The sequence below is a fragment of the Lissotriton vulgaris genome, chromosome 6, assembly GCF_964263255.1.
Source record: "Lissotriton vulgaris chromosome 6, aLisVul1.2, whole genome shotgun sequence".
Classification (NCBI taxonomy): domain Eukaryota; kingdom Metazoa; phylum Chordata; class Amphibia; order Caudata; family Salamandridae; genus Lissotriton; species Lissotriton vulgaris.
Genome location: NC_141694.1, coordinates 1,481,322,130 through 1,481,335,041, shown reverse-complemented (window position 1 = coordinate 1,481,335,041; position 12,912 = coordinate 1,481,322,130). Strand labels below are relative to the sequence as shown.

At 44.2% G+C, this 12,912-nt stretch overlaps 1 protein-coding gene across 6 annotated transcripts in view; it reads left to right on the top strand.

Annotated features, from left to right (window-relative positions):
• EHBP1 (EH domain binding protein 1) overlaps positions 1 to 12,912 on the top strand; it is a 1,903,610-nt gene that overhangs the window by 1,466,787 nt on the left and 423,911 nt on the right. For 4 of the 6 annotated variants that reach the window (XM_086927633.1, XM_086927631.1, XM_086927630.1 and 1 more), the window contains one exon: positions 718 to 825. The exons of the other annotated variants lie outside the window; for them this stretch is intronic. In XM_086927633.1, the coding sequence (XP_086783759.1) occupies positions 718 to 825 (108 nt within the window). The remainder of the gene's footprint in view (positions 1 to 717; positions 826 to 12,912) is intronic. 6 annotated transcript variants of the gene reach the window in all.

Sequence of the window (12,912 nt, the reverse complement as noted above, 5' to 3'; positions counted from 1 at the left end):
TAAAGTATTGTGTTGTAGACTAAAACGGATTCTGCTCTAAGCGTTTGTAAATAGTAATTGTGTTCTTTTTGAGTAGACGCCATGTTTGGTGCTACTCCGTCATTAATATCTGTTTAGTGTGATTATGCAGGTATGTATATAATATGTTGATGGCCGATGTCTTAAGTGATTTTGTATTTGCATGAAACTTGCTACCTCACCCTATTAACATGATGTGCATAACCTTCCACTAATATTTCAGCTTAAAAAGAAGCAGTGCATTTTTGGTTGGAAGGTTTTCAGAAAATGGTATGTTTCAACCAACATCCAAGGTTTCTGCAAACCTGCCATTTTAAATAGGACCATTCATCCTCCAGGGAGAGGACAATTTGATTCTGAGCATGGATCCACAGGCGTTTCCTCTTAAACAATTGTCAATGTACTATTGTCACTATCATCGATAGATCACATCATAAAAAGCGCAAGTGCTGTCACAAATCCACTTTCAAATTACACAGCACCCTAACTTTCTTTCCATTCACCTGTTTTTTGCTCTGCCCCCATTGTTCACTGCCCAGATGCAAAGCTGTCTTTTTGCATTCATGGTTTACCATATATAAAAACCCTCCTTGAATCAGTATGTGTGAAGCGATGCCAACTGTGCATTCACTACCAATGTGTACTTGTACATTGACCAGACAGCTGTGTTCTCCAGACTAACCTTACCTGTTCCCACAGATGTGGAAGACGCTTGTGATCTTTGTTCTAATGAGAAGAGCCTCGAGGGTGCTCGTGTGGCCAATGGAGATGAACGTACTAACTCTCCCTCTGAACTTGGCATTGCTGGTAATTAGAATGATGCTGTTTCGTGTCCTCCCGCATGAATAGACCAATTTCCCATTCCCACAGTTCCTTCTGCATGGCTTGCTTCTGCTTGTGAGTTTTTGTGCTGTGTTTTTAATTGTTTTGATGCACTGCTTTGAACATTTAAGAGACGTGAGTGCAAGATTCCGCCTTTTAAAATTGTGGCAGATTTTTAAAATCAACAGCTTTTTATCGGTATGTAGTACTGCCTTTTTATGGAGAGTATAGGAATGTTTTTGCCTACCGCAAGCAAAACTGTTGACTATTTTCACCAAAAATCTAATGCTTTGCAGTGGAGTTTTGTAAGAACACATGTTTTACACTTGTAAATATGAGTCATTTATGTCTGGCAAAGTGTGGCCTGCTGAGTAATACATATTCCGGGTCTGTCTTAACCTATTTAGGCCCTCTTTCACTGGACCAGAAAATTCCGACCTTTGCAGAAACCCCGATTTCCATCAGAGGTCGGAATTATAAGTGGTGCTGAGTTGAAAATACCCAATAAATACCAAGTTTGATCAAGTGCTCAGGCCCTGTTAATTTTCTGCTGGTCAAACTTGCAACTTGCTTGTAACTGGAGGGGACAAAAGTCCAAGGAATTATCGGAACCTTCAGTTTCTGGCGCAGTCAGCACCAAAAGCTAGACATTATGCCCCATTAATGAGCAAAATACCTGTTATTTATTGCACCCAAAACACCGCAAGCCGTGCGGCGTCGGATTTTATTAATATCCAGGGCCCTCCTAATGTGTGACTAAGTGTTAAAATCGGGTCACAATTATCGTTTCGTTTTTTGCCTTATCAACTTCGAGGAGCTTTGCGTGCATATGGGGTTGACTGCCATAAAGTTGTTTGTTATGCTCATTGTCTAAGAAATGTGTTCTTTTTAGAGCACAACCAGATGGGTAGCTGAGATAGCGCATATGTCTTTCTTTCCGTGTGCTCCTATTCCTCACTGCACAGCAAAAAGAACTATTTAAAATGAAGCAATCTTTTTACAGCTTGAATATAAATGGTGAACGTGGGAATTGTATTTATTTGCCAGGGCAACATTTGGTACATCTGTAATTCGCAGTATGTCATTCAGCATACTGCAATGCATTGCTCTCATGAGAATTTACAATGACTGTATTTAAAAAACCTATTTAACATATAGGCGAATAGGCAAACAACCACCCTTCATAAATTACCGGAAAGATCAGCCCTTTCGACTACTTTGTATTTCTATAAGTAAACGGCAGCCACTTTTCGTTCCTCAAAGCTACAGCCGGAGTGAAAGGGCAGAATATATCATCTGAATATGAGCACTGCGAAGAACCCGTGCTTGTCAAGGACTTGCGAACTGGTTCCATTATATCGTTCTACTCATTGTGACATGGTGTTTTGTACAATGATGGCGCCTCCAGAGTACTAGCTCCTGTATTTGCTTTATAGTGCACTATTTAATTATTTACAGTTTTCCTAAAGCTCATTACACCCCAGAGGGTGTCCACGCGCTTTAGACCGGATTGGGGAGGGGGGGGGGCAATTACAGATGACATGACTATCTGTATATTATGATTATAAAAGTTGCATCTAGTCAATGCAGAGAATAAAGGCTGTTGTTTTACAATATCAGGGTGGGAAGCAAAGGACACAAAAGGCCAGATGAAACTCCTGACAGGCTGCTCTTTTTCATGGCGTTTGTCCTACAACGATGTCTGATTCCGGTCTAATTCCTCGTGTTACCATCTCCCTCTATGGCAGACATGAAACTCTTCCGTGTACCCCCCTTCCAAACATGCTTGAGATGAAGCATGAGTTCACTATCTCTTTGACCACAGAAAGCGCCCGTCTTTGTGATGTGCTGCCATTGCTACAACCGCATCTTCGTTCTCACATGAGTGCAACTCGTGCACAGTAAATGCGACCTCTGTCGGTGCTTCCTAATCCAGGACGCTTTCCCAACTGATAATTAAGTCTGTTGGCACCTGCTCCCCCCTCTGAGGCAGTGACCTGGTCATCACTATGAGTGGGATGGACGCACGAAGACGTGGAGTCGAGTAAGAGGGATACAAAAATGTCAGCTATTACTCAAGGAGCCATGATCTCCGATGACGGACGAAATGTCTGTAGCCTTTGAAGTCTTCCAGCGAAAAATGGCTTGAGAAAGTTTTATACCAGATCATCCCTGTCTGGATTAGTGACCCTGTCACTTGTTGAACCCTTGCCCTGCCCACAGTTTAATTAATGGTTTAGTCCACGTAGCCGTTGTTTTAGAGAAAAAAGCATTTTAAAAAATAATTGCGTCTTTGCTTTTATAGGTTTCCTTCCGTTTATTCAAATTATAGCTGCTGTTTCTTCTTCTTCCATTACACTTATGAAAAAGTATATGTTCCTTACAGTCGTATGTAAATACGTTAGACATGCATTCTAAAATTCACTCTGAAGCCGATACTTTTATATAACGTTTTGGATGTGTGCAAGGGCCTTACGGTGCCTTGAAGGCAAAGCTCACTGTGATGTGAGCTGTTTTGTTTTGGAGTTGCTGTTTTCTTTTTGATACTTTTGCCATTAACTACAGGTCGGATGGACTTCCTCTGGCGTTCTAACGCACCTTTTCTGCTCAGTTAATCGCGCAACTAGTGCAGGTATCCAATGCTCTACTAGAAGAGGGCCTTCTCCCATCGTGTCTGAGAGAGGCCCTGCTTATCTCTATTCCAAAGCCAGGTAGGGATGAGCCATACCTATCCTCATATACACACCTGACAATCTCAAACACTGATTATGAATATTATGTAAGGATTTAGTGGACTGCCTGTTGTCACTGGTCCCACAGCTTTTGCACCGTGATCAAAATTACTTTGTGTCTGGTAGTAACACTTCTCTCAATATTGGTAGGCTCTTCAGGGTCATGGAGTCTAGCTCGTGTCCCTGGCCCCAGGCGGCATGCTTAGTCTTCAACTGGGAGCGGACCTTCGACTGCCTTTGCTGGCTATACATATTCCATCTAATGTTAGTGTTAAGGGCTGGTTAGGTGATTTGTTGCAGTGGTTTACCTTTTATATACAGCACCATCGGCGCAGGCTCGAACGTGGAGGCTTATATCAGCGGCCATAGGAATACATGACGGCGAAAAAAGTTGGGTTGTCCACTGTCCCATCTTCTTTTCACCATGGTGATGGAGCCATTGGCTATTCTTGCGTGAGTGTATCCACTAGGGAATTCCACATGGAGACAGAACCCAAACTGTTTCCCAGTATGCTGAAGATATTTTGCTACATCTTCATGATGTGGTGGTAGGTCATGCAGGATTGTGTACACCCTCAACGTCTTTCTTGCCATTTCCGGCTCGCATAAAATGGCGGAAACCTTGTCTCTGCCCCCTCCGAGCCACGTTGTAAGCCCTTGCACTGGATGTTGGAGAGAGATTTTCATGGTAACCCTGCATGTCCTGGTACCTCGGAGTCAGAATATACCATGATGAAAGTGTCCTGTTCGATGGAAATCTTATCAGTACGGTGTCAGCGATACGCGGGTGGTCATGTTTTGGAAAACACTTTTGTTATCAGTCATTGACAGAATAGCCCTCTCCAAACCGGTTGTGATCCCGCACGTTTCATATTACTTTGCTAGCCTCCCTCTCAGGCTGCTGCTTAAGTTTTTCCGCATTCTAGATTTTTTCTTGGGGGACCTGATCTGGAGCAGCAACTGTTATACGGGGACACTGTCCAGGCTGCAGTTACTGATGCATAGGGTGGATTGGCAGCTCCCAATTACGAACATTATTACTTTGTGGTGTGATTGCAGTGGGTGAGTCGCTCATTTGCCGAACGTCACCTTGATGACAGTGTCTACTCAACGCTCTTTGCACCTGGAGCTCCTCTTGCAACTTTTCTATCCGGCACGAAGTGCGACCCTCCCCTCTCCGTGTGGCCTCCTACATTTTATGCAGAAGCTTGCGCATCATGGTACCTGTTGTTCCTTATGCTCTAATCTTCACTCTCATGGGCTCTCCACAGAACAAAGGTTATCTAACAACTGCCAGGATTCAAGCCTGGTACAAGGCAGGCTTTACCACCTTTGGAGACTTATTTAAGAATATCACCCTAATGTCCACTGCCGAGCTGATGGATCACCATAACATTCACAGAAAGCAGTTCCTAATGTATTACACATTGACCATTATTCTGAAAACCCATTAGAACACTGCTGTTGCTAAACCGCTGACCCATGTTGTGATACTATAACTCCATATTATGTGCAGTAGACACCGGTTAGTTAACTGGCTTCCTAAATCAATTGGTGAAAACACCCAGATTTCCCCTGGCCGCTGCCGACTCAAATTGGAAATGGAATATGGACGGGCTCTTATGGATAAAGAGTGAGACAGAGTGCTGGCTTACCTTTCTATGGTTCCCCGAAATGCAATATTTTGTAATGCACAAGGCGTATCTATCGCCTGCCAAGATTAATGAATACTTTCCTGGTTCACGCATGTAATGCCACCTCTGCAATATTGACCTGTGCCATATATTGTGGTCCTGCCCCTTGTTATCTAATTACTGGTGAGAACTAATTGTACTCACAAAGAAATGACCATTGTAACTAGTTGGGAGGGTGCCCCTTGGGGTTATTCCAAACAACAGAAACATAAACAATAGCTCAGCGTCTTGCTTTGGCACAGCTCTCGGCTTCGCATGCAGTAATGAGCCACTGGAAGGCCCCTCTCCCTCCTATGGCTGCAACATGGCAGCAGCCACTGGTTGCATGGGCCACTGTGGGGAGTACTGCCCTGAAAACCGAAAAAGCCAGATGTCTCTGTAAGCATCCTGTTTCTATGCACTGTCATACTCTGGTGCTCTGCCTCCAAGCAGCTGCTAAAGACAACTCTCTTCCACCATAAGCGGGCTGGTGCATACAGCGCTTTCAGGCTCCCTTTGCTGGGGTACAGCCTTGAATCAGTGCTGCTCTGACCTCTTGCTCAGTTCTGTTTGGCATCCCTCCTTTGCTAGATGTTTGCAAAACCTCGTATCTCTTCTCACCTGACACATATCCACTGTGTCGCCCTTCCCCCTTCCCTGTTTCTCATATAAGAATTGCAGCTTACTTTCAGGACACGGTTCATAAGATTTGTTCGTGATCTTACCCCCCTTGGAGTAGAGGAACCGGCCTCTGTGGAACTTACTCAGGACTCAGGGAAGACTCTTTATACCACCTTTTCACAGATTATAGTTCAACAAACGAAGAAACTTTTGTTGGGCCTAAAATCTGGTGCTTCATCGGACCTGTGCACACCATCCATACACAAAGTGGACCTAGATCCAGTTGCCAACTGCCTGTGCAAAATGTTTAATGTCACACTTCAATCTGGTTCTTACCCGGAAATCTGGAAGGAAGCTATTGTTTCTCCACTTCTCAAAAAAACAATGTTGAACCCCAAGATCTGAAGAATTTTTGTTGAGTCCCTCTCTTCATGGCCCCTGCTAAATTAATCAATAATGAATTGATGAATTAAGTTGAATTACAGGAGATCTTGGATCCTTCTCAGAATGGTTTATGCGCCGGTTATAGCACTGAGTCTGCCCTGATCGCGGAAACTGATTGTATCCGTGCTCAGGTTGATCAGTGCAGAGTGGCGGTACTGATAATGCTTGACCTGTCGGCAGCTTTCAATATCGTCTCCCCGGTGCGTAAGGCTCAGTGCTTGCGGCAAGTGGAAATCGCATGGAATGCCTTGCAGCTTCTCCACTCTTTTATGTCAGACAGGGCCCAGATTGTCAGCTGTAGAATCTTTAGAGCCAAGGCTTTTAGCCTTCCTTGTGGAGTGTCTCAGGGCTCATCTCCGAGCCCCACTCTTTTTAATCTTTGTGACCCCATTGGCCAATCTGGTGCGATCTTTTGGCTTTCATGTGTTCTCTTATGTGGATGATATGCAAATTATCGTATCCATTTCTAAGGACCTGCAATTGGTTGCAGAGAGGTTCAATCAGTGTATGTCGAGTATTATCTGTTGGATGAAGGACAACTCACTGAGAATCAAGGCAGGCAAGACTGAAGTGTTCGTATTGAGTTAAAAAAATTCCACCTGCTCAAACTTGTGTTGGCCGGCAGTCTGTGGTCCTCTCCCTTTTCCAGTTAAGACCAGCAAAAAATCCGGGGGTCATCATCGAAGATGGTCTGAGCTTTGACACACAGGTCAGCCACACAGTTAGAACTTGATATTATATACTGAGGATTCTGAGAAAAATGTTACCTTTCATTCCATCAGAACTGCACTAGTCCATCATCATCTCTAGTCCCCACCCGGTTGGACTATTGTTATGTTATGTTATTATAATTTATAACGCGCACAGATACTCATGAGTGTCTCGGCGCGAAGTCACGGGTGAGAGAGAAGAGAGGGGACCGAAAGGGAGGAGGACAGAAAAGCCAAATTAGACAAACAAGTGGGTCTTCAGTTTCCGTTTAAACATTGCTGTGTCCTGGATGGAGCGAAGTTCAAGGGGGGGTGCGTTCCAGGCCAGCTGGCCTTTACAGTAAAGGAGATACCGCCAAGCCGCTGAAGCTTGTAACGAGGAACTCGGGCCAAGCGAAGGGACTGAGAGCGAAGAGCACGTGCAGGAAAATAAAAGGAAAAGCGTCTCTGCAGGTATACAGGGCCAAGCTTATGGAGGGCACGGTGGGCCAAAACCAGAACTTTAAACCTGACTCTGTGCGCCACAGGGAGCCAGTGGAGAGAATGCAAATGATGTTGTACACTGATCCTAGACGCGATGCCTAACAGCAGTCTAGCCGCTGTGTTCTGCACGACCTGGAGTCGCTTTAACAAATAGGCCGGGATGCCAATGTAAAGAGCGTTTGCATAATCCAAGTGAGACAAGTTCAAGGCGCAGACTACCATCTCTTTCGCTGCTTGCGGAAGCAGTTGGAAAAAACTCCTCAGGGTTTTAAAGAGACCAAAGCAGCAACCAGTCAGTTTGTTAATGTGTGTTGAAAAAGAAAGGGACTCATTGAACCACACCCCCACATTTTTAGCAGGCTGACCCGTGGGGGATGGCAGCAATGAGTCTGAAGGCCACAAGAGTTGGCGAAAGTTAGATGGAAATTTGCCAAAGAGCAGAATCTCTGATTTTTGTTTGTTGCATTTCAGCTGGGCATCCGCCATCCAGCTGAAAACTGCAGCGAGACAGTGCTGAGCCGTTGTAACAGAAAATGAGATCTTATCCCAGGTAAAAAGCAACTGTGTGTCATCGGCGTAGGCCATAACCTTAGCCCCTAACTCCTCAGCCAAATATATCAGAGGTGTGATATAGATATTGAAGAGGAGAGGGCTAAGGACGGAGCCCTGTGGAACCCTGGTCGTGACTGGTTGAGGAGGGGAAGAACACGGGGTAAGCCAAATCTGCTCGATACGGTCTTCCAGGAAAGACTGAAGCCATGCCCGCACTGTGCCGGAGACACCAATCCCTGCTAACCGAGCCAGGAGAAGGTCATGCGGCACAGTGTCGAACACTGCGGAGAGATCTAACAAAACAAGAGCCGCTCTTCCGCCAGGGTCCAGGCACTCCTGAATGGCTTCTGACACCTCTGCTAGTACAGATTCAGTGCTATGAGTGGATCGAAATCCATACTGTGCAGGGTGTAATAATGCCTCACTCTCCACAAAGTCTGTTAATTGTTTATTAACAATTTTCTCACAGACTTTGGCGATGGCTGGGAGAAGAGAGATGGGACGATAGTTTACAGGGTTACTATGATCCAGAGAGGGTTTTTTCAATAAGGGCAGAATTTTAGCCTGCTTCCAGGTCAGTCGGACAGCAGCTGTCTGGAGGGATCTATTGACAATTGTGTTCACTTCAACATAGGTACTAGATGCTGCTGCCACCAGGAGCCTAGCCGGACAAGGGTCTAACGGTGAACCAGACTTGAGACTAGTGAGAAGTTTCAAAGTTTCCAACGGCACAACTGGTCTAAAATCAGACAGCTTGCAAGAGGAGACAACCAGGGGATCGATACATGAGGCGCCTTTAGAGATTGTTCCAAAAGAGAAGGACGCCTGGATTGACTGAATTTTATTCCTAAAGGCGCCAGCAAGAGTATTACACCAGGCTGATGAAGGAGCCATCACTCTGGATTGTGCAGATGGGAAGGTAAAGCTCTGAACAATAGAAAAAATCTCTTGGGAATTAATCCCAGCAGACTCAATGCGTGCCACATAGAATTGTCCTTTGGCAACAGCTATTGCTTCGTAGTATGTTTTTTGCGTGGCTCTTAAGTTTAATTTGGCCATGGGGCAGTAGTTGCATCTACGCCAGGTCCTTTCCAGAACCTTGCAATCATGCTTATGGCCTTTCAAGTTGGCGTTAAACCAGGGCTTGGAGGGAGAATCTCTAATTGGCCTACATGTCCGAGAAGAGGTCACAGATTCCACTGCCCGAGACACCCAATTTGAAAATCCTAGCAGGCTCTCCTCAAGATCTCCAGATAGAATGGGCCTAAGCTGGTCAAGGGCCTGAATGAAATCCTTGGGGTCCATTTTACCAAAGGCTGCCCTTTGAGGGGGCAGTGTCGACATTTCTTCATTCACAACCAACCAGGAAAAGTGAGAGATGAAATGGTCCGACCACGACACCGGACTTGGATCGTGTAGGGAAATCGAAAAATTTGTGCAAATTGGGTCCAATAAGCGACCAGCCTGATGTGTTGGTCCCATAACATGCTGCACAAGTTGTGCAAGATCTAAGATATCCAGAAAGTCAATAGCCTCCTTGATATCAGATTGATCCAAGTGGATGTTAAGGTCGCCCAGACATCAATGCTGTCTCCCTTAACAAGCTCCAAGTGGTACTGAACGCAGCGGTGCAGCTGATTCTTAAAATTCCCAGGTGTCAATATGCCAGGAATGAGATTTAGTCCCTGCATTGGCTCCCTATATGGAAGCATATATGCTTTAAGACTTTGAGCATGGTATTCAAGGCCATGCATAGTAACGCTACGCTGCACTTGAAATTGGTACACTCCAGGGAGGTTCCTGAGATCCTCCTCACAGAAAGAACTTGTGACTCCCAGATTCTGCAGGACCAGATGGGGTGGTCGCTCCTTCTCCATAGCGGCTGCCAAGCTATAGAACTTGCTGCCTACATTATCTCCAGTGTGGACTCTTATCCAGTTGTTTAAAAAAAAATTGAAAACCTGGCTCTTCACATCTTAATTTGCCTTCAGTTGCACTTTCGTCTCTTCTTCAGTGTTTTTTGTCTGCTCATCACCTTGACACCCTCGGGTATAAGTGCGCCCTGTAAATACTATCCTATCCTATCAGTGATAGTGCATGCACACATTGCAATGTTTCGCTTACTCCTTTACCTTGTCTGATGCTATAGCAATTATCTAGTCTCCCCTGTCATTCTGAGAGTAATCACCTTTTGCAATCACTTTTGTGGTTGCCTCTCTGTTACTGTTTTTAGTTGTTATATCCTACGGAGGCATTGATAATGCTAAGCAGATTATAAGGTTCCATGATATTGTAAATATGTGTCCGTTGTATCTACAGTTGTTCGGATCCACAATTGAACCTGTATCACTGTCAATTGCTTATGGGTAAACATTACATTTTCAGGCTGGCACCTGTGTGTTTAAAAATGCAATAAAGAAATTTCAAAAAGGTATCTAGATTTGTTCTGCAATAATGGACCTCTCCTTTATGATTGCGTTGTTTGCCACTGTTATTCCTTAAGGAAAGGTGCAGTCTCCGTCACCTTTTTAAGCGAATGGTAGATTACATACACGTTGTGGGATTTAAGACAAAAAGATGCTTTGTAACATCATCATAACACAGGCACCACTGAGTGCTTTACCCCTTCTTCCAGAAGATCCAGATGCTTCTGTGGACTGTTGTCCTTGGATGCTGCTTGCATTAGTGTCTACATGCATGCAATAGCAACTTCAGAAGCTCCGAAGCTGGTACACTTAAGCTAGCGAATCACTGTTTGCATACAAAGATGACCTGCATGAGATAACCGAGATGTTGCTTAATATTACACTTGATCTAGTCCCATTCATTCCACTCATCTACTTTTTGTTAAATACCATCTTCTATGAAGTGATGTGTTTGTCATTCCAGTGGTAAAGCATGCTGTTTTCTTGGGACTATAGCTAGATGTGTTATTTAAACAACCCGCACATTCAACATATTGTTCACCATTTAATTTTAGCAGAACATTTGCAGTCTTTTCCAGTGTGAATTGATTACTCAATTTGCTGCCTTATTTCTAGACACTTTAATACAGCAACAGTTGAACTTTTTCTGTCTTGTTAGTGGACTCTGAAGTTAAAAAAAAAAGAATCCATTATCTTCTAAAGAGCTTTTCATTCATTGACAGACCATCTTCTCTGCACATGTAGGGGGGATGAGTAGACCCTACTGTCTGTGGTCACTGACTTTTAGCTACGCGTCCACAGTCTTCATGACAACTTCTTCAGTCTAAAAAGAAAGTTGGACGACATAGCCCTTTGGATGAACGAGAGATGGCTGTAAGTGAACTGAATGTGGCAAAACAGATCTTCTCTTTCTGGGCTCAATCCACAAGCTCTCGGTTCGCTGGAAATATCTCTGGAACTTTTCGTCCTGTCTACAACTTTCAGTGAAACTGCCAACATTCTTGGGTTTTTGTCTCCCGCCTTGATTATGTACGTGTCATTTTTGGAGGACTAATAAAGATACAGATTAATAAACTACAGTTTGTTAAAAAATATGACTTCCTGGCTGGGACTGAGGCTGAAACAATCTGATGGTGTTAGATTGTTAGAGCAGGCCTAGTCGCTCTTCATTGGTTACCTGTAGAAAAACACATCACTTCTAAACTGCATGGTGTACAGATGTACCTGAAGGATACGCATGCAAGATATATCATAGGGGAGACAGTGAGATCAGCCTGACAGATGCTTCCAAAAATTCCGATAATTCAGTATCATTGGAAAGATGATTGACACTTTTTTCCATTGGCCCTGAAATAAGCAACTTATTATCAGATGACAATAATCTAAAGACAGCCCTTTACAGGTTCAAAAGACATTCAAAACGTGTTTGTTCAATCATTTATTCTAAGCTTTATTGGCTCACTTGTTAATTGCACAGCGACTTGTTGTATAGCTTGCTTTTTAAAGTGTTCATGTTGCTTAACTTAATGTAATGTTAACAAAATTAATATACAAAAAGAACTGATTTAAGTCTGAATACAGGTTTGCAGATGGGACATACCATGTGAGTTCTTTGTCATGTGTTAAAGAGAACATTTCCTTTTCTGCAGCTTTGGCATTACATTACGTCAGAAGCCAGGCGTGCAGCGCCCATAGGAGTAAAAGGGCTTTAGCCACCCACATGTCGAGTGTCTCAGCGCTGGCTGCTGCAGCTTGGGCTGCTGTGGAATAAACTGGGCAGTGTCTGGAGTCTTATCTCAGCCCCATCTCCTTTTTCACAGGTCTTTAAAAGACCATTTGTATGACTTTTGTGAACTGGTTAGCTAGGCATTTTTTAGGTCTTGCCCAGGCACAGCATGTGCTGCCTCAAAAAAGACATGCTGTATCTACGATATGGGCTTCAAAAAACGCCCATGATTTGCATTGGTTCCTTTGACTGTCCTTTAAAATGCTGGCTTTTCATTGATGAATACACTTAGTAGTCCCTCCTTTTGGAATTCTGTATCCTCCCATGAGGACTGCCCCTCTTACATGTGCTGTTGCTCGTTATTTATTACCTTTTCCGCACTCTTTTTTTCCTTTTTGCTTGTTTAAGTGCAGGAACTGCACGCGCCCACGCTTGCTCCCTCTCCCCAGATGCAGCTGACTCCTCCTCCTCCTTGTTCGCTCCCTGCCGTCTCAGTGTCAGATCTCAATTAATATTTGAGCTTTCCTGCTGTGATTGCAGACTTTATTTTTTGGCCTAATTTAAAATTGAGATAAAGGGGCCGCTAGTTGTGGAATACAATTGAACTGTGCAAACACCTACACGTGAACACACAGTCGCTCACGCCCAAAGCATACATAAAAGCCCATCTCTAGTCCTCCCTCTCCACCAGGGCCCTGCTCCGCG